Here is a 22927-nt window from a genome sequence, read left to right on the forward strand (position 1 = left end):
AAGACATTAGCTACCCTGTATCTCACCTTGTTAAATAAAGCTAGGCGTGTTTAATACAAAAAAAAAAAAGAGATGAAATACTTTGTGAAAAATAAGCAATCTCGACGAGAATTGAACACACGAGAAAAAGAAATAATCAAATATCTCGGTATTCCTTAGAACGAGGTCTCGCAATGCACTATAGTTATTTTCAAACAGTTTGTCTTTGGATAATAATAAATTATTATCTTGTTGGATAATATTATATAATAGTAGCGGCAAATAATAATTATTATTGTATTATTAAAACGCTACTATTAGCCTTGTCACAATGAATTCTCTGCATTGAATGTGACAATGAAAAATGTGACACAGGTATGGTTAGCTGTAAATACGCGCTGTTCTGCGCGAGTTCCACCGTTATTTATACGTTCCCATCGATCCAGCCTCCCTGGAAGAAACTAATTCTGTAGTACTTTGCGCGACCACGTTTCTGGCTTCTGCTGTACTTTTATTGTTGCTACCTCCTTTTAGAAACCGGCCTCGTGTTTCGTGGAACGAGCGCCTCTGATCCGCGTCAAATCGAACGACGTGAAAACGAAAGAGAGTTGAATTTTAGAACGAGCGACAGCGGATTTCTCATTCAAAAAAAAAAAAAAAAAAAAAATAGATATAAAAAATGAATTTGTAATCGTAGCTTCTTTTTTGGCTATTCTTGTTACGTTGGTCCGTATGCAAGGGATGATGTGTGGATATATGCAGATATGTTAGAGAATTGATATTTTAATCCTTTGATATATTTGAGTATTTTTATTATTCTTAATGGTGAAGCATATGACAGTTTAATTTTGTGAACTGTGCGTCGTTAATGATGAACGTGAGATGTATGAATATCGTTGGAGATTTTGTTGCAAAAAAGATGGACTAGGAGGACCAGAAATATCTTTGATATGTCATTGATGATCCACAATTTTATATCAAAACTTCACCTATAAATATAGAGTGCAATTTAAATTTAAAGAAAGCTACGTATTGTCAAACCAATGCCGCTCGTTTGCACTGTTCAATTATCCTCGGTTTGTAGATCAATTCAACTTGTAACAATCATCGAACGAAAGCTGAGAGATATTCCATTGGAGTCGCTCTGCCCCGTATGAAAAATGTCTCTCAAATTCCTTTCTCGTTCGTCGATTTGATCTGGATCCAATCCTCGAAGGATCAAGGAGAGTAGCATCCGATCGACATAAAACAATCGATGGGGAAATATCACGGTGAACCATCGATATTTTGCCTATATTTTCATATTTTTTTTCTTTTTCTTTTTTACTGCAATCGCGAAACGACGATTAAAAGAGAAAAATGTTTAAGATTGTCGTTCACGCAAATCTTCTGTTTGCAATCGATATAGATTGTAACCTATTGCCGCGTATAGCATACAAATCTCTATGTATAGCAAACACGATGCGCAGAGTGTACATACATTATGTTATGTGTACATACGTGCATATTTATATTTCGAGAAAAAAGAAAAAAAAAAGAAAAAAGATACGTACCAAGAGTGGAGAGACTCTTACAGAAAGAGGTGTAGAGAAAAAGGGAGAGAGAGAGAGAGAGAAGATGTATCCATCCAAACAACTTGACCCAGGCTCCTGCCCGTTTTTGGTAAGCACCATCCGCTCCTTTGTAGTCCCGTTAATCGACACATACTCTTCTTCCCAATTTTTACGAACCGTATTTTCGGCAACTAGCGATCTTGTTCTTATTACTCTATTCGTTTCTTTGTTACTTCTTTCTTTATATATATTTTTTGTCTATTAATTAACCGGCTCTCTCGGATACCCGTTTCAAACATTTAACGTTCCGTTGTTTTTTTTCTTTTTCTTCACCTGTGTATCTAGTTTCCATGTTTTCACATTTTTCTTTGATTTTTTTCATTTTTTGTAATCTAACTCTTTATCGTGAAACAGACGATGATCGCGACCAACGGAGTTGCCAACCAGAACCGATTTTACCGACCAGATCATCCGAACCCCTCCGGGAATCATTCCACGCGAATGATTACTATCAATTCGATGCGCACCCTTTCATGCATGTTTCCGCTCGAACATTTTTCTGAGAACTGTACATTGCATCTGAGACCGCGTTAACTACGCTGTTATCGATACGCGGTGTTTGTGTGATCTCCCTTTCTATCCTTCTTTTCTTTTTTATTTCTTTTTCTTCATTTTTTTTTTTTTTTTTTGGATTTTAATGACGGTTCACGGAAGATGTTCGTGGAGACTGTGCATGCCGAGAGGGTGTAATCGAGAGCAATCTGTACCTCGATGTTCGAGGATCTTCTTCCGTAGATCTGTCGCATGTTACCTGAGGAGCGAGGGAGACGACGAAGCGCGCTCGTTTGCAACTTTCGGGAAAATATAAAAATTTCGTTTGAAAGATATTTCTGCTATACGAAAGGAAAGCAGGATTTTTTAAATTGAACTTGGATTATTATTTAGATTTCTGAAGGTTCGAGTTTTGTATTTTCGTTTCTGTGTTAATTCCTTGCAATAGTATTTTTTCTTCCCTCTTTTTTTTCCTTTTTTTTTTTTTACAGCAAATATTTTCGAGTGCACAGTGTAATTATTCTGTGAAATATTAAAGACAGAGAAAGATTAATTGATTTGGAGGGAATAGCTACTTCTCGTAGATGATTATTTTTACACATTTCGAGATATATTAAACAAGATAAACAGCATGCAATCGTCGGGGAAATATTTTCCACGGATATTAACAAGTTCGAAAATTTAAGTTAAATATAGGATCGTCTATTGATTTAATTATTTCACTGGTTTCGATTGCGAGTGTTGAATATGCTTGTTGATTGCTTTTCGCTGTTTGTGTAAGTATTGATCTTGTTTAATATATCCTGGAATGGAGAGCAAAACGAAAGAAAAAAGTTAAAAAAGATAATGGAACATAATTGTTTTTCTCAATATGTACATCGATATTTAAATATCTAAAATTCTATCAAACATAATCCTTGACTTAATTGCACATAATGATTCATCGGAACATAGCAGAAAGTATAAAAAGAAGTTAGAGAAGAGTGTTGATATTTCAAAAAGGACAAACTTAACAGAATCTGAAACAGTGGGATTCTTAGAAAAATTGTTGAAAAATGTACATTTTCTCGCACGATGTCTATTGTCTTTTATAATACATTGTATAACACAATGTTATATCTTATACGATGAAATTCATACGAATCTGAGTGTTTTATAAAACGTTCGATATATAAACCAATTTGTTATATTTCTGCTCCAAATCAATTTTTTCGAAGCTAATCACACGCGTGCACTCGATCAAGACATTTAATTAAATTCATTACTAACCTGATGTAACGTATATTACTTGCTCCTATCAAACAATTTTATAACTAGCCTTTCGTCAGCCCTTCGATGTAAAAACTATTCGAAACAACAAAAATCAATGAAAGTGCTCGACATGAACGAGAAACCTCCGAGTTAAATAAATCTTGTAACTTATTTCTGTCTACGTTTTTACTCTATCGTTGAGAAACGTTCCCCGAAAACGATCCAACAAAAGAAACCGAGCAAACGAGAGCGTTTGGTCGTGTCCACGGTCGGCTCGCGTGTATCGAGCCAAGGAATCGGCGCTGCTTCGCAAAGATCATATCCGGTCTGACAGACACGGCCAATTCTGTTTCAGGATATCACAGGAAACGACGGGACTGTCGATACCCGCGTACCACTTCATCCCGCCGGACCACATCGTTAAGTCGCCGATCCACTAAAAGTGGTGAGACACATACGTATGTCGTTGTCGTCGTCGAAAGGACGCGGGGCGTCACGACGCACGCGAAGCTGTCAATGGCATCTGGAGCTGGGCCACGCACTGTGTTCAACCAGCTTGCTAATCGACACACATTTTTAACACTCGTATTACACCTACGCATACATGATACATATACACGATTATAAAGCACACACTTGGTTGAAAGAGGAACAAGAGCACACACGATACTACACAAATACACACACAGACACACGGTGAGCAAAAGGTGAACAACAAAAATGGAGCACATCGTCAGGATAGGAAAAAGAAAAGGGAGACTTGCATACACGTACACGCATACACATATAAATATTTATATAAACGTATACATATAGGTATACGTTATAAAAGCGATAAAAAGCAGAGAGTGGTAGGCGTGGGATACACGTCACGAGAGATTAGATACACGTTGTATGCATAAACACGTATACACACAGAGGTATAGAGACATATATATATATATATATATATATATATATATATACATACACGTACACTGACACACACATATACACACGTCGTACATGCATACGTGAGAATATTGTGCGCGCGCTCTCGACAAGAGAATCACAGAGGTGTACATAAGTGGCGAGAACGCAGAGAGAAAAGGGATTAAATCGAGCACGCGCTTAATAATAATGGTATATAAAAAGAACAAAAAAAAATGAAGAAAAAAAATAAGAAGTATAATACATGCAAGTAGAGACGATGAAGGCACGCACGCGCGTACACGGTTATATGATATATATAAATATATATATATATACTCGAGTGTACAAAACTGTACAAAAAGATATTTAAACGAACAAATGAAACAAAACAAGCATACAAACAAACTGAAAAAAAAAAGAAACAAATAATAACGATGCACGCCGCAGCCCGTCACACACACACGGTGGCTGCTGCCGATTGGTAAAGGGAACAAGCCAAAGATATGTTAGTTTTCATTTTTATATTTAAAAAAACGAGAGAAAAAAAAACAAAACGAGAATAGACGAGAGAGGCGGGAGAGAAATACTACGGCGGCCGAAAATCTCGGATCATCGGCATCTCGATGATTGGATCTTTGTTTCCGTGGGTGTCAGTTGTATAGTAAAAATATTGCTACCTTCGATCGGAGAAGGTAAAAACGTGCAATTTTGTATCGAAACAGCACCAGCTTAATTTCTGTTCGAAGTTGCGTCAATGTTACGTTCAATTATACAAATTTGTACAACAACTGTACGAACGATGTTACGTTGTGCTTCCAACTAGTTTTACTAAAATTCGTAATTGAACCCAGAATGCATTAATCTTTAAAACGATACTCGATAATATAAATTATCTTCCAACTATTGTTTCGATTCTTCCATTGTTTGTAATTCTTAGAAGATTGTTAAATACGATTTAACAACGTAGTTAAAATACAAAATTTCAGCATTCTAGGCGAAATTAGAACGTAGAACCTAGAAAGCATTTTAGGCAATTTCGAACAAAAATTGGGTCTCGTTGGTGTCGTGCGATATAACGTTGCACAATTCGTAGCACCAATTGTGGAACCAAAGGTCCGATAGCAGAAGGGGTAGTCTAATATTTTCGGTCAGCATAGTACGAGAGAATTATTATTATAATTATTATTAATCATGAATGTGTGAAGCAAAGACGCTGAATAACTATATAATATTATTAGGCCGGTTGTTAGCGTTTTTTCTATATTGCTGGCTATTCTAAGGAATGGAGACTGATGGGTTTCTTTTCACCCATTTAGCTAATTTAAAACGTGAAATCATCCCCGAACGGGATCACCAACTCTCTTTGGACAATTTCATAGAGATCTCATTTCTAGAGATTTATTATTTTCAAATTAATCTTCTTTAAGATTAGAACCATTGAAATCTCTAGTACGAAGATATCCAACAAGAATACTCCTCTTAGATTCTCGATCTAACAAAGTCTTCTTTGTCACTGATATCTTCATTTTTTCGGACGAACAAATCTCTCGCTAAATCTTTTTGTTTATAAGTGTCGATCAATCAATAGATTTCGTTAAAGACATATTGGTTTCGAGCGAATACTCGGAATATTCGTGGAGAGTAAGAGAATAATTGTTTAACAATTATATTTCCCAACTACAGATACCAGACAAAGGAAATAACTTTCAGATTTTATCAATCTTTTTAATAATTCAACTTTTTATAAATTGCAATTTAGTTTCCTTCTTAAGGTATAGATAACTTGACGTTTCTTTTCTTCTCTTTTTTTTTTCCTGATCCTTCTTGGCTGGCGAATTTTATTTGTAAAGATGTAGTGGAGAAGATCGCTCTCCAGTAGAATCGAACGATCGTAATTAGACAGAGGAACCGCAGTAGAATCGGACGATCGTAATCGAACAAAGAAGCTACCACTCGGGATTTCTGCAGAGCTTTGAATTTATCATCGCACGATTCTCGATTGTTACTTTCTATGGCAATGGATTCTGTTGGTTTTCTCTGTCGATACAGACGAAGCAAGAAGGATCTTCGACTTGATAATTGATTAATTTCTCAGTAGATTCTCTTTTCCCCTTTCAATGAGGTCAACCATTCTTCAGGAGATTAGGTTCATCGATATATGAGAGTTCTTCGTCTCCTTCAGGTCTTAATGAAAATTTAAGAGAAAAGAAAGAGATATAAAATCGTTATTGAAGAACAATTTTGTTACGTTCGGTTTAAGTAAATAATATTAATTTGTCAGGTGGAACTCCGATCAGTGTAGAAGCGAGACTCCGCCAATTACTCGATTTTTAATTGTTATCGTTGTTATACGTTACGATGTAACTTTTATTTTGCCGTCATCGCCATCCGTGACGATACTTTTTTCAAGATGCTTAAAAAAGAGGACGTCAGAAAGTCTTCAGGGAATTTTTAAACAATTCGAAATCCATCAAATTAATGTAGCAAATACGGTTGTTTTATGAGAAATATTATTGTATTCGCGAGATTGTTGTTACTTTTACTAATTTATTAGTGGTCGTCATTAATAGAGATTTATATGGATAAATGTTGCATTGTTAAGATTCTGTTTATTTTTGTTACGAAAATATTTTGTTTCTCTTATTGTTAAATTCCAGTGTTTTTAACGTGGAGCTTCGAGTCATTGACGTACTATCAGATCGTACTGTTAGCGATAACATTCGAAAAAATGAGAACTATTAAATAGTTATTTGGCGATAACAAACGTGAAAAACTCTTCGTAATGGTTTTATCGCCAAGTGGAGTGATAAATTTAATGTTTCAGACATGGAAGAGTATAATTTTAAAATAGATTCTTTAATTACGTTATGTTGTACTTTTTTCGCTATAATTTCAAACAATTGTAGATACTTTGAACATTATTTCTTTATTTATATGTAGAATATGTATGTCGTTCACGGAGGCATGATGTATTTGTTTTACAGTTCAATACTCAGAATTTCTCTGATCTCCAAGTGCAACACTCGACTTCTGTACGAACGACGAAAAGGGGAGAAGTTATATTCTTATTTCTTGTCTTTCGTCTCGAAAAGTGACCACGACCGTAGCTGGATGTCACGTCGAGTTCCTCTTTAAGAAACCTTGAAGCTTTCCTCGAAGCTTGGAACCGATGTCGAGTCCAGTGTGACGGATCTTCAAAAAGAAAAAACACGCGTTCCAATCATCGTACCGAGAAAACTGGCGACGAAATTTTCAAAAAAAAAGAAAAAGAATAAAAAAATGAAGGAAAATACGTCGATATATGAGGATCGTTTATTAGAACGATCGAATCGACGGTGGCGCGCACTTCCGTTGAAGGAACAAAAATGAAATTATTACGTGGAGTATAAATAACGATATATTATATATATACATATAATATATATATATTTATTATACGATAAAAGAGGAAATGAAAAAAATAAACAGAATTAGAGGGGATAAAGTAGCGACGGAAAGGTGTGCGAGCTGAAAGCCTAGCTTCGATCAGGAGGCGTCTCCTTGTTCACCCTCTTCTTCATCTCTTCGCCCGCTATTCGCGCTGTTCTTCCATCATGTTGTTAGGTCTCCTTTTCTCCAGGTTTCCTCCGTGGAACCAGCTCCACTATCCGTAACTAAATCGTGCTTCTATAATTGAAAAGATTGAACGATAATCTATGAAAATGTCGACTTCCACTTAACTAGAGTATCCATTGTTTCAATGGAAAATGATTTGACTTTCATGCTGAATAATTTTAACCCTTGGGGCTGTCGCAAGGTAGATCTAAAATCCTAGGTATCCACCTTAAATTTGGAGATATTTTTTGTTTATAATTTTTAATATCATTCGTGAGTCAATATTATCGGCTGTCTTTAATCCTTTAATTTGTTGATATTTAAATTTTCAAACAAAATCTCGACTTCCGCAGGTTCGTCGTTTATCGTTCAAACTTCTCAATTCGCTTCGGCGACAGCTGGCGAACAAAATCGGACGTTTCTCGATTATTCTCTGTGTGTGTATTCGTTGCAGGGTAAATTCAGTGTCTTGTGAAATCGGCGAGCTATGAGAATGAGAAGGTGATATGAAAAGCAAGGAATGGAAAATTGATAATAAAACTCGCCGTCTTCTTGGTCTTTATCTTGGTTGTCGTTCGCATATATATCCAGGGTGATGTTAGCTCTCGAGACGTGCAATATGTCTTAACATACGGTGCACGTACATAAGATACACGCATGCATATATAATACAAACGTGTCGTTTCGTTCGGTGTCCATTCTTTACACGATTATTTGTAACGATGCGTGCATTCGAAGTGACGTCGTCGAACGATCTACGCGCTGTTTCTCTGGTAATGATAATAGCCATGTCTTAAATCAACAGAGCGTAAGAATTATATCATAAATGATTGAATTGTCGGAATAACGACTTAATAAATTTTATGGAAATAATGAAACATGAATAATTGATGTCGTCACAGTATCTGTAAGTATTTGCGTCAACCGATACGTACAATGATTTCTGATTTTGCTGTTATATCACCCTCTTACGGGATATTAGTAATTGTATATTTAAATTCTGCGATGTAAAAATAACGGGTTTGCTTGATGAAACAAATGGCATTCGACAAGTAAATTGTATTAACTGCAATTTGTCTGATTATCTCGCTCGATGGAAAATTGTAAAATTTATAAAATCAAGCTTTGTAATCTACAACCTTATGGCTTATCAATTTGCTAATATTACTATCAGTTATTTAGTTATTGTGCAAGAGAACCAGAGATAAATATTTCTGTGTCTTTCGATCGGGTCGTTCGACGAAATCCTCAGCGAAATTCTCCATAGGATCGTCGGTGGAATCGATGAAATCCAACAAAATTTTCGATGAGATCGATGAATTCCGACAAAATTTTTGATGAAATCGATGGAATCTTCCAATGTGTGCCAAAGATTCGCGATCCGTACGAAATCATCGAGGAAGCTCGTCGTTGTTCTCGTTTGGAGCCGAACAAGATTTGCGCGCTCCGCCTCCCGCGGATACTTCAATGTTCTTCCTCGCCCTCTTGGCGTGTTTCCCTCACGAAATTCTCAATATTTTTTAAACGATTGTTCTTTCAAATCGCGTGCGTCGTTCGCGCTAGCTGTCTCTTGTTAATTTGTCAACTGAGAAGAAGATCGTTGGCCGTGTTGCCGCGAGAAACTTTACCGTTTCTGACAAAAAGAATTTCCTATTTGCCATCGCGTTTTCCTTTCTTCGTTTAAATGTCGAGGACGCGAGAAACGTGTGCAATACGGCGTCGCATAGCTTTACAGCGCTTGAAAGACTTTTTTTAGCTTATTTTCTTTTTTAGGTCGAAAGATTTTTTTAACTTGTTTTCTTTTTTAGATCGAAAGATTTTTTCTAGCTCGTAGCATTTCGATCGCTCAAAATTTGTATCTAGTGTTTCGTGATTTGATCTTGTAAATATTTATTGTTCGTGTCGTTGTATATATATTTATCGATTTACTCATTTCGTTCTTCTTGTTCATTAGAATGATACGTCATTTCATCGACTCGTTAATCAGATAAATGTTCGCGTCTCTATTTATTGTATAATTTTATTCGTTCTATTCTCATTGTCCTTTCTTTTCTTCCCCTCCCCCCCCTCCCCTCCCCATGACTACTGTCTTTAACCCTTCGCGTGACCAGCACGTGACAGTGAAACGTGTAAGGAGAATACAAATTAGCGCGTTAAAACGAAATCCGTTAGCTCTTTCTTATATCGTAAATTAAGAAACGATTAACTTATTGTTAGGCGGTTAACGTATTATTTATAACATTGACATGGTTGCGACAGCGAAAAGACGATATTCGATCGTGCATCGGCGTTCTCGACGAAGCATTTCTCTCTTCTCTCACTACGATCAAGAGAGACTGCGTATGTTTTATGCATTCGTTGCGTAAAATACGTAAGAGCACATGAAAATATAGAAAACAGCGAAAGTAAGATCACGATATTCGGAGAGTGAAAGAATTTGCATTATTCCGAATTTGATGAATTCGAATAAGCATCCACAGTCTGATAACAATAATCACTCGCACACATGTACACACTGAGGCCGCGACCAGGCAAAAAAGAAGGAAAAGAGCAACAGAAGAGAGAACAAAGTATAAAAGAGAAAAAAAGAAAATACAATAGCGACTTGCATCCTCCTCTGTATCTTCTCGTTGTCCTCTTCGTCTTCGCGATTCCGCGTGATTCTCTTCGCGTCCCGTTCCCTCGTCCACAACCCCTTTTTCGCCCTCTATCGTCGAACGTACGATAACGACGTACCGTGAAACGTTCAAAAGAGAAATCCACGAAGAAATGCGCGAAAAAACATTGGTGAGAAAATGGTGGGAAAAACTAGGGGCAAAGGTAAACAAAATGTCGACATAGTTTGACGACCAGAAGGCAGCCTGTGCTGAATTAAAAGCAAAGATTCGGGACGAGGAGTCGTCAGATGAGAAATGTAAAGCAGGTTTCTGTAGCGAACAACTCGAGTAATAAACACGCGAATATTATATATGAATATATATATAGTATATCGAGACGAACAAAAGCTGAAGTGAAAAGAGGGAAAAAAGTTGGCGGCAGACGCTGTATGATTGTGTATATCAACAATAAATAATTGCTGTGATTAGAATCGATTATATTAGTAAGTAGTTAAGGACAATTTTTAAGGCACAGAGATCGCAAAGAGAAGAACAAAAAAGCAGGAAAAACAAAACTGAATAAGAAGAGTGGTAGAGTGGGCGAATGGTTATTATACGATCATATCGTTCGTATTCGACGATGTCGCGTGAGTGTGCGTGTTCTCGCGAGTGTTGTGTGTAAATGAGAGTCAAACAGAGTCTACGATGGAAGAATGAAAAATGCGAGGAAACAGTAATCGATTGGCTTGAATAGAAAGATCGTGCGCTAGAGTGATGGTAATGGGGGGGGGGGGGGGGGGGGGGGAGGATGGAAAGAAAAAGGAAAATGATAAAAATCGCTAGAGAGGGTGGTATGTTTTCTTTTTTTTCTTTTCCCTCCTTCTTCGAAGGATCAAGTACGTGCGCGCGTGCGTGTAATCCTCCTCGATCACGATGATCCACGCGTTTCAAGGATCTATAGATCGGTGAACGCGGTGTCGTGTTTTGGAGGAAAGGACTAAGTAAGAGGCGATTGCCGCGCGCGTTTACGTAGAGAACTGCATGTACACAGGCATACTGTGATCTTTTCACTCGACTCGTCCTTTTAAATTCGATCCGACGATATCTTGTAATATCTTCGTTTATAATTTTATCATACGCCTTCCACCGATGAAATACCATTTCGGAGAAACGAGCGCAAATACGAATTTCTAATATGAAAGATTTCGCATTAATTAGAAATTTGTAACTTTACGTATCTTCCTTGTTACGTAATAAAGGTTTCTGTAGTTTTACATAAATATTACATAGATACATTTAATAAGCTTTCTGGTAGTGCACAAGCTATCGCTTTATTTGAGCATTGGGAAGTCTATTAGAAAACGTAATCGAGATTAATTAAAATTTTCACTTGATAATAGAAATTAGTGCTTCTAAAACGATATAATTGAGATTAATTTTAATATGCTCGGTGATTGTGTGTGTCCTCTTTTAGTTAGGTGTTTTTACTTAGAAGGCTGTGAGGAAAAAGGATTTATTCAAAATGTATGAATTTTTAATATACATTACTTAACTTTTATATATATAGTATATTATAAATATGCTCAATGTAAAGTAATATCACACATTCGCTATATTTTAATATTCTTTGTACATGTCAATTTTATAGAGTATTTTGGATCACCTTTGAGAGTCTCAACTATTCTCTACAAGATATTTTCCGTTTATCGTAATCACACTTACGAAACGATTAATTTACATCTTTTAACTGAAATTCCAAACAGTGTCCGATCGGAAAGAAACGCAGAAACTAAATTCTACAGTTGATAATTCTATAAAAAATTAAACAATACCTTGCATGGAACGAGTCGAGTGAAAAGAGCAGCCCCGTCGCGATCAGAATGGGCGAGCGAGAGCTGTTTGTGTTCCAAACTGTCCCAATGATTTCGGATAGTCGATACTTTGCCCGAAGAACGATGATCACAGTTTCGATACTTCGTCGTTTCTTCTTAATCTCTCGTCGTATATTCTTTGATGCACGAAGTATCGTTCACGGTCCCATCGATCTTCGACCAAACCAAGAAACCAAAAAAAGAAGAAAAAAAACATAAAAAAAGGAGAAAGAAGAAATCTCATTTCACCAAACTCCGTTGATGGTTTCCAAAGTCGATCACTTACAAACGTCAAAGAGAGAATCGTTATTTCCTGTGTCATAATTTCTTTACACTAATTAGGAACCATCATCGAGGCTGATATACTTGAAAAGCATATCCGGTGACACATATGACTAGGCTACGAACTAATTAATCTCTCTTCTGCTCCGATAACAAGCAAACTCGTATATTTATTAGACGTGTGTATCGTCGAACGGAAAGTCTGTAGACTAATCGTACTAATTATTCGGGACGTCTCTATCTCGTAGCGTATACCTTCGAGTCAGACTAGTTTCGTAGCGTCTAGTAGCCGTTAAGAATATCGTCTATCGTAACTCGTAATCTTCTTGATCCACGGTGAAGAGGAGCCGCGTTTCTAGAGGGATCGATCGAACGAACAAACGCCAAAAAGGTGTCTTTTTGGTTGACCATTCTTGAGTCGCCAATGGTGGCTCGTGTAAAAATGGCTATCGTAGAACGAAAAGCGCAGAGAAGGAAGAAAGGAAAGAAAAATCATGGCACTGGGAGTAACTTGTACCTCTATAGAGAATCTCACAAACTCTTTCGATATGTCGATACCGATATATCGACGATATTCGTTTATAGATTATAGCAGAATTCGCGAGTTTCCATCAATCGGAATCTTTGCGAATCAGTGTTTACGTTGCGTTTGCGTTGCCGTATTAACGTGGAAAATTCAATTCCGTTTGAAAAATCTGCAGAGAACACGGCTAGCGCCAACTACGCTTTACTCGAATAAACCTTGGAAAACGAAAGATTTCTTCGAGTCGTTGGAAAAACGTGATCTCGATCGTTTGAAACTCGTGAATTTTCCAATGATCTGCAGCTGCGGAAAAAAAAAGAATTGGACCATCTCGGCGTAGCTTCTCGCTGTATGAACCAACCAAGAACAATCAGACGATCGTCGAATGGTCTTTGTTTCGGTGTAGAACGAATCGTCGCATCTTCAACCACTTCCCGCCCCCCTTTTTCATGTCGGAATATTCGTACGCACGCGTGTACGCGTGATTTCCAGCTGAAATCCAAGTTGCGAGCAGCTTGTTATGCAGAGGGGAACAGATATATCGCGTGTCGGTCATTTTGTTTCTCAGAGAACAGAGAATTGTTTCGTGTATATGGAGAATATTAATCGTAGATTCGATCCCTTGATATTAGTCCTCCCTATTCGTCTCGTCATTTGCCCTCGAATGAAATTTATTCGAAGAAAAGCGAGGACGTTGCGCGCGTCAACTTCGATAGGAACGCGTTCGTAACGTTGTGGCGTAGAGCAATCTGTTAGTGCAGGGGCCTTATCCTTACTGCGCGGGCACTGACCGGAAATCGTCGCTGGACCACGCGACGCCATTGCCTTTCAATCTGGAGCTGTTGAACACGTTTGCGCCGCTCATCGAATTCTTATTGTTCGTAACAGAGATAGAGTTACTCGTGCGAAATTATGTTGTACGTATTTCTACGTTGTGGAATTTTACGATGAAATTGCAGATTTTGCAGTTTAGAAACACGCGCTTAACATTAATTTTATCCGTTGCGTGTGTGGATTATTTTCGAGACTTCGTGAATATTTGTTAACTTTTGTCTCGTGTTTGAGTCGACGCTGAATGCACGTAAAAGCATAGACCGAGACACGAGACTTAGAGAGCGGGCGTGTTAACAAGAACTTGGTTTCAAAGCGAAATTTCTGCCCGAGCTGGCGTATCTTCTGCGACGTAAGTTGTTTGAAAGAATCGGAGGATCGGATTTACGAATGTCGATGTTTGCAGAAAGCGTGAAAATAATTGGCAATGATTTGAGTAAAAAATTTATGCGGAGGATAGAAATATTTTCGATAGAGTTTTCGAAGAGAGATAAGGTGATAAGAAGATAGAATTAAAAATTGCGTTGTATCTGGATTTTTGTAGTTTTTGTAGTATAATTACCGTAAGGTTGCTTTGTATTAGAAATTTTAGTAGATAAAGACGAAAATAATCGAAGAATGATAATAATTTGGAGAGTACTTTGCGAAAAATGTAGTTACACTTCGTGCGATAAGAAGTCGGACAAAAACGAAGAACAGGGTCATTGTGACTAAGAAAAACCACAATAAATCGTTCGAATAATAGTAGAACAAATATGCGATATTTTTTACTCAACGATCGAACTTTCCACTTTGCACGATTCTTAATGATCGTGTGTTCCATTGATTCGTTATTTTTTTAAATATAACAAAGATTACCGTGAAGGTATTTCAACAACGCTCAAGCCGATCGATAGCTAACGCCTTGATACAACCAGACAGTATTATCGGATCTTTTCGTGTCCTTTCCTAAAGACAAGTTAGGCGACTAATATACATTATAGAGTAAGCATAGAGTCGATACTTTTTGAGATACTTTAATCCCACATATCACGAAACGTAAGAGAAGGAATATCGGGTTTGCTCAATCTTAACTAGAGGTACATTCGATCATTTCTAGAAGTAAAACGAGCTATTTCTTTCGGAATTGAGTATTATTTTTCGAACGATCCTATGATCGTTTGAAAATTCGGTCCATCGTGGAATGTAATAATCGTAGCAACGGTGAAAAAACAAATCAGGTTACTAGAATCACAAAACTGATGACTCAACGTCTCAAATAATCTACAATCCGACGTTTCAATTAAAAAATTCCAATTAAGAACGCTGGAACTGCGATTCGAGGGGTCGACAACAAAGATGAAAAGGGTTCGCAGAGCGAGAGGAAGTGATTGGAGGGTTGAAATTTCCGGTCGATCGAGCGTGGATCGGCGCGTTTAGAAGAGGATGGAGGCGCGTGGTCCACGACGATCCGTGTCGGTCGCCCAACCTTAACCGTAACGCAAGGCAATCAGCTAAGAAATAACTTAGTTTTTATAGGATATTGAAGCGCACGCGCCCTACTTCCGGCGGGGCGCGGAATTAAGGGCAAGAAGAACAAAAGAGAAAAAAAAAGAGAGTAAAGTATAAAAAAAAAGGACCTTTTAGTTCTCTCGTCTGAAGGGCGCGTGGAGAAATAAAAGAAAAGAAAAGACTCGAGCGCGATTTTGGACGGCCGCGCGAAGATTCTCAACGGCATATTTTTCTGTAACGATTAAGCAAAAGAGTAAAAAAAAAAAAGACAAAAAGAAACACGAGAGAAAGAGAAAGGGAGAGAAAAAAAGAGAGACTGTGTGCGTGTGTGCAGATGTGTGCTTGTATGCGTGCGTGTGCGCGTGTGTGTTTGCGTGTGTGTGCGTGTGTGAAAGAAACGAAGGAGAGACGAACGGGTATTCACGAAGGGAAAACGGTACATAATGAACGAAACGAGGAATCGGGAAGAGTACGCGGAAAATGGAAAAGAGAGAGGGAGAGAGTGGCACACTTGGAATAATCGAATCGCAGAGATACATGGATGCGCGCAAGATATATGTGTAATTGTTTTCCTTTAGACGTGTGCCAAAAAATAAAAAGAATGGAGCGAAATGAAATATGAAAGAGAAGGAGAATATATATGGAGATCGTGAGGATTGTTTGGCGAGCGACTCAAACCGTGTGCCAAGCTTAGATGAAAAGAAACAAAATGAAAAAAAAAAAAAAAGGAAATAATCGCGGACTGATTAATTACGTGTGCCAAATCGTCGTTGCACAGACACATACGTACGTACGTACATGTATACACACGCGTACATATAGAGGCATACACGTACGTACAATTATTATCGTACCCGCTGCAGCTGTTCTCGAGTAGCGAGCTCTTTGCCTGCCGATTTTTCGTGTTCCCTTTTGTTCGCGTACTTAGAGAGAACCAGCCGTGTCTCCGTGCTTCTTTGTTCGCGCCGTAGAATAATTCCTCGGTCCGTTTATGGATGGATGGATCCTGTTTATAGATATTATATTCGTAGATTGTTTTTTCTATACGTTACGTACGCGAGAGGGTAGTCGATTTTTGTACGAAGATATCGGGATAGGATTGTACGGTATATAGTGGCTTCGCCGAAGTATAAGACAGGAAAAATCGGCATCGAGCGAGGGAAGGAATATTCGATCGGTTGCGACCAGTGAATTGTCCGTTTTCTAGGATTTTATCAAATCTCTTTTAATACTCTTTCGAAACATTAAGAACGTTCGTAGTGAGATATACAAGAAAGAGATTATAGCGCATCGACTATAATATTATTTGATTTGAGCCTTTGAGAATCTCTAAATGACTGAACAATATAGTAGGACTTGTGCCAAACCATCTTGTTTCTCTACTTTACATATAATCTACTTTAATCGTTAAGTCTTTAACAATTGAGTCTTCCTTACGCGATTTAGAGTAGACGTTTGGGACAGGCTGTTGTTCGACAAATTAAACTACGTTCCATAAGAAGAGATACAATCATTACAGTCTGTCGGAAATTAGCTTGATTAGATCGATACAATAATTAACTTCTCGCTATGTTAAAGCTTCATTTAAGAGCAAGCGAAACGTAATAACGAAGAATGTTTTAATTCTCCTAAGTAGAATAGATAAATAAGTAAGCGATTACAGAATTAAAATAAACGTAGACGTATGATACAAGAGGGATTACAATTTTATCTTTGATATAATATAAGGGAGGAAGGTGAAAGGACGTTTCATCGGTTGCAACCGATCAAATGGAAGTGGAAAATGAACGTTTTCAACGGCAGTTCAAATCATACGTAAATTAAGAATGCGGCCCACGAAACGGGGGCCCAAAAGACAGGGATTATGTAAAAAAAGAAAATACGATAATACGAACTTCTAACGTTGGGAGCTTTAATTGTTTGCATCGATATTCGCGATCCATTCGAAAGATCGTCTCGCGTTATCTAACGTTGATAACGGGGTAACACGTTTCCGTTACACGAACCAAGCAAACTTAGTATACATCTTCCCGTTCGTGTGATTTCCATCATCCCCTGCTGTCCGTTCCTGCTTTTTCATCCTCGTCTTCTTCGATGACTGTGAGTGAGAATTCGCGTTAACAGAACGATCGATAAATATCCAGTTGCTCGATGATCCACGATCTAATAAAAGAAATAATTTCCGAGTAAGGAGCAAAAGTCTGATTAATAATCATAACGAAATATGTTTTTAAACGTACCATCGTATCTCATCGCATATCAATTTTAGATATATAGGAATTGAAGTCGCGAATATTTTATAAGATATAGGGACTCACCTAGGTCTGTATGTTCTTCGACGCAAGATCATCGAGCGTCGAGGATAGTAAATATTATTGCACAATTCCCTCTGAACGGAACAAGTCAAGACTCTCGTAAGAAGAACAATAATAACAAACACCAGCCTTTTCGAAAATGGCAAAATTCCTGCGACCTTCGTAATTTGACTTGAATAACGCGGGTCAAAATTATTTTTCCAACTAGGATTAGGAGATAGTAACATTTTCAATAATATTCGTCTATTTCAAAGCGAAACTTTGTCACTCGAAAGGTTTAACGAATCACGCGAAAGATTAGCAACTCGCTGAGAATCGTCGTCGTGGATCATTTTGGAGCAACGCAAAATGGAATTAGAGCTCGTGCCAACACTTTGAGCGATCGTGTCCGGAGATGCATCGAAGGAGAAGCGCTCTGCACGAAAAAGCGAACCAGAAAGCACATCGATGAGAGAAGAAAGAAATATATGTATAAATACACGAAAAAGGCGTTCCCTGTTTCCTTTGCACATCACACCCGCACCCAGCGATATGGATGATCCGCGTTGTTAATGACCATTCTTCAAGCTGATTCCTTCTCTTCCTTCATGTTCGACGCCTTTTCCTTTTTATCTTCCTCGGCCGATATCGACTTATGTTAGAAAGCCTTTACGAAAACAGGGTCATACAAATACTTACGTGTAATACGAGTATTTTAAATTTTTTAATCGCGGTTAAAGTGACAAGAACAAAAAGGAGGTTAAGAAAAAAAAAAGTAAAAAAAGAGATGAAAATGAAAAAAAAAAGGTAACAAAAAGCGATGAGTTAGAAAGAAGAAACAGAGAAGCAAACGTAGTAGTGTGCAATGTATAACAATATGAACAAACTAAATAAGAGACGTAAACAAAAGAAACAAAAAATGGTGAATAAAAATTTTTACAAAAAAAAAAAAGAAGCTGAGAATGTGTGCGTGTGCGTGTGTGTCTGCGTGCATGTATGTTGGGAGAGATTGATCGAGCGAAAGAGATAAAGCGAGGGATGCAGTGCCACGAAAGGGAAATGCGTAAAGAGAAAATGTCGCGTTTGCGTCTTTCAAAGCGTTTTCGTTGGATAAAAGAACGAAGCGTCGCTTTTTATAACGTGTTGCTGCGAAGATATATATGTATGTATATGTGCGCATAGAGCTGCATACTGTATCGCATGTGCAGGTGCAAACTAGCGAGGTCTGCGAGCACAGGGAATAAGATGAACGTGAACACCGTACTTGATCGCGGTATCTATTCGTCGAACGATCGATCACGGTAGCCCGACCGGATCCTCGTCGATTCATCGGCTCTGTTCAACGTGTTAAGCTTCTGGGTCAATCTTCCGTGTACGGGCCTTTAATTTGTCTTCCTTTCATTGGTATTACCTTGGTGACGTTGTACGTAAACGTTGAGCTCGGCAATATCGTAGCGGTGTAGAATAGATGGAAGACAAGGTAGTGTAACAACTTGAAAACCATGATTTGATAGAATGCACAGGATCGAGAACGTTGAATTGTTAATTGGAAATGAATTCAGCAATCGAGGGTTTGATCGTGCCGCGATCGATCGAGGACTACGTAATTCCAGGGTAACGTTTTATAAAATCCTCCGATGCACGCGATATTCGTACGAAAAGGGGAGACAGGCGTACAGAGAAATAAATACGTACATTAGAGATGCATGGATACGAATCGTAAAACGGTATACGGTCGAATTTACGCGAAGGGGAGATTTTCTTTAGGAGTGTAAAGATAACGCGAGCAAGCATGGGGGAGAACGAAGTAAGACACACGTGCTGTAAGTAGACAGTGCATACGGTGCCACGCAAGAGTAGTGTGTCTTGAAAATGATAGACGGTTGCTAGCAATCGCCGTCGCGCCAGCGAACACGAAAATTAGCTGAAGCAAGACGAAAATACGTAGGACAGATGCACGAACGAGATACTCGTGAAATTATGTGCAACTTGAAAACACACTTTCACGGCTACTATTCTTGTCCTGGCAGCGTACATACGTATATATACATATAGGCGTATATGTATATATAAATGATATACAATTACTGTAAGCATATAAGAGATATAATTTATATAGCTGTATTCTACGTCATCAGTACATGTAGGACAGGCTTGCGAGTGTTCACATGTGATCGTCTCAGCCGGCGTGAGAGTGCTTTAAAATCTAGAGACTGCGTGAGTGAGAGAGATACAATATATAAATATATATAAATATTAAAAAGAAAAAAAGGTATATATAATAAATAGTTAGATACAGAAAGAGGGAGAGAGAAAGAGAGAGAAAAATACACTATACCTTGTAGTCGACGTTACATATCTTTGCAACTCATTCGTTAGAGAGCAGAATTTGTCTGTTAGGCGGATTCAGCGACGCCCAGCGAGCTATAATATGTGTCTGTTTAATCCACGGCAAGACCAATATCGCGCGATTCAAACAATCCAATCTTAGAAAAGGCGTCGCTGGTCGACTGTGCGATCGATCACGGTGATCCTCGCGGGTAGCAGACCCGTGAATGTGACGCACAGACGACTCAGACCTGGCCCAAAAGTCAGTCTACATATCAGACTCTATATAGTTAGCATCAGGTCCCCTTCTCAGATTACGATGATTTTTACTCCGAGTATAAATTTCTTGTGTATTTTTTACGATTCATGTGGCTCTGCCTTCCATTCGTCATCAGAGATTTTTCCTATCGAGTCTCAGATTTATCGCACGATACGGTGAAACCTTCTGAAACGTGAGAAGAACGAGTCTGTGAATCATAGTTTATCGAACTTTAAATCCATCGATCTCTCCCCCCTGAAAATGTCATGATGTGCTCACCTTTTTCCCATGGTGATTTCGAGTCGACCAGCTCTCCTCGAGTGATCCAGGTCGAACATAGTCATCGATAGCCCTCCCTAAGTCGCCAGATCTTCGTCTGGGTCTTTCCTCCTTCCCCTGAAGAAAAACAAGCTACATCCTAGATCTAGAAGAACTATTCGTATCGTCAGTAACTGCTACTCTATTTACCAATGCTACCTAACTGTAACCGGCATTAATACCGCTACTGTATCGCCCCGTTATCCAGCTGTTCCGCGAACGAAATCGTAAATTGTTCCATTTCTCTTGTCGATCGTTAGTTTTAACGAGCCCGCGTGAAATTCACGTCCTCGAAACAGGTGTAACGAGAGGCTAGACTCTTTCGAAAGGACATAATCGTCGATTCTTTTTCTCGTGGGAAGGTCAAGACAGAAATTCGATTTCGTTGCGCGATCATCGTCGCGTGTTTCTTCATCTCATTCCTTCGGTTTCTTGTCTTGATTCCTGGCATCATCCGCGTTGAGAGAAAATTGTGGCTTCTATCCTTTCGGAAAGCGGTATGAATTTCTCATTCGGTACATTGCTCGAGAATCGAGACGTATCGAGAAGTATCTTTATGATTTTCGATGATACCGTGAGTATCGTTCGAAAACGAAAGTTGGTTGTTTCGAAGCGTTTCGAATAACTAACAAGTTTCCCGAGGTTTTACTATATCATTTTGATTAGCAATCGATAATATAGTAGTTAATAATTAACTCTTGAGGAATTGAGAAATTATAATTTTTATAAGAAGAGAGAGACAATACATTATACAATAGAATGATAATAAAAAGTGTACAATTTTATGTACAAATGTGAAGTAGCAGAATAAGTGCTGAAATTGGCGTTTAGAGTTTCCATGATAGTATTCGTAAAAAGATATAGCGTTTAAAGTTTTATAGGGTGGTATTCCAAAAGTAGTAGCGTAGAATTATTATCGTGGCTTTAAAGCTTCGTTTTTTCTTTTTTTTTTTTTTTTTGCAAAACAAGCCTAGTTAAAAAGGAAGGCTAATAGTGATAAAACCTCGAAAAATAAAGATCTCATAATATTAATCGTAATACATCTTCGAAACAATCATATCTCCTATCGATTGTATTACGTGAGTATTTTGTATCTATTCAGCTTGTATCTTTTCGATAATTGTATTTGTATGGTGTCTACAGTTTTCTCTCAGCCCTGTCTCCATTTCTATGTCCGTTCATCGTCGAACCTCTCAAAACTCGAAAGCTATTCTGTAGAAGTCGTAAAATTGTATTGTGATAACCGTAAGACATGCAACCGGTGGAAGTAAACTGAGAATAAACGGAATTCGGGAAGCAAGCTTTTTGAAATATCGATCGTTAAATATATTCATTGATCAGACTCGTTTGATTGATACGGTTATGTATATCCTTCCACCTAGCGAACTGAACTCGAAAGCAATGCTCTCTCATAGCAATCTGTGTTGTTACGTATTAGTGTCATGATTTTACGTAAATACAACACGTTTTTACGTAAATTATATGTTGTTGATTAGTTGCTATACGTAGAAGAACGAACATTCATCGTGCGACTTCCTGCGTGTTATTCTTAACCCTTTCGCTACAGTTATCTAGCGTTTCTCTTCGATTATACTTATGTGGTAGATGATGTAATTAAACGTATACGATAAATAGTTTTATTTAGACGATTTTATTTACAAGAAGAGGTTTCTTACCTTTCGCTCACAAAATATACGCATATATTTTAATAACTTCTCTTTAATGATAACATTGATTTTTGCACAAATGATATTTCATCTTTTGCGCAAAAACATTGAACGACCATAATCGCCTGCAATATACGAAAGTCTCTTTGTGACGAGTGACCATGGTCGTCCGTAATGACGAAAGGGTTAAGTGTTTTACATGTTCAACTATAAGAGAAAAAGCAGACTGTGCATCAAGAGAAGAGAATGTACAATGTACAGCTACAGAAGCACGTGTTAATTTTTCACGATGATTTTCGTTCTGTTAACCTCTCTTTACTTTTCTTTCGACAAGCTTCAGTTGCTCAAAAAATTCCCTCTCCACCACTATGGAGAATGTTTCTTGTTGACACGATAATCGAAAAATTTGCCGATTGATTCGTATTTTAGTTTAGAAGCGTGATAAGATCAAACTTCCATACACAGACACACGTAAGAGGATTTTATGTTTTATCTCGGCGAACGGTGGTTTATCTGATTTCCCTGCGGGAGATAGAATCCGTGTGTTTGAATCACGAGCATTGTATACGTGCGCGAACTTTTAGTGCCGTTTTTATTACACCAGGCAGCCCAAGCAAAAGCAGTC

The 22927-nt window shown here is 38.0% G+C and overlaps 1 protein-coding gene across 1 annotated transcript in view; it reads left to right on the plus strand.

Annotated features, from left to right (window-relative positions):
• Positions 1 to 21593, plus strand: part of LOC126870214 (poly(rC)-binding protein 3) — a 184999-nt gene extending 163406 nt beyond the window's left edge. The window contains exon 9 of the mRNA XM_050627721.1: positions 3691 to 21593. Within this exon, the coding sequence (XP_050483678.1) occupies positions 3691 to 3775 (85 nt within the window). The 3' untranslated portion in view covers positions 3776 to 21593. The remainder of the gene's footprint in view (positions 1 to 3690) is intronic.
• The last annotated feature ends 1334 nt before the right edge of the window (positions 21594 to 22927 follow it).

The sequence above is a fragment of the Bombus huntii genome, chromosome 10, assembly GCF_024542735.1.
Source record: "Bombus huntii isolate Logan2020A chromosome 10, iyBomHunt1.1, whole genome shotgun sequence".
NCBI lineage: Eukaryota > Metazoa > Arthropoda > Insecta > Hymenoptera > Apidae > Bombus > Bombus huntii.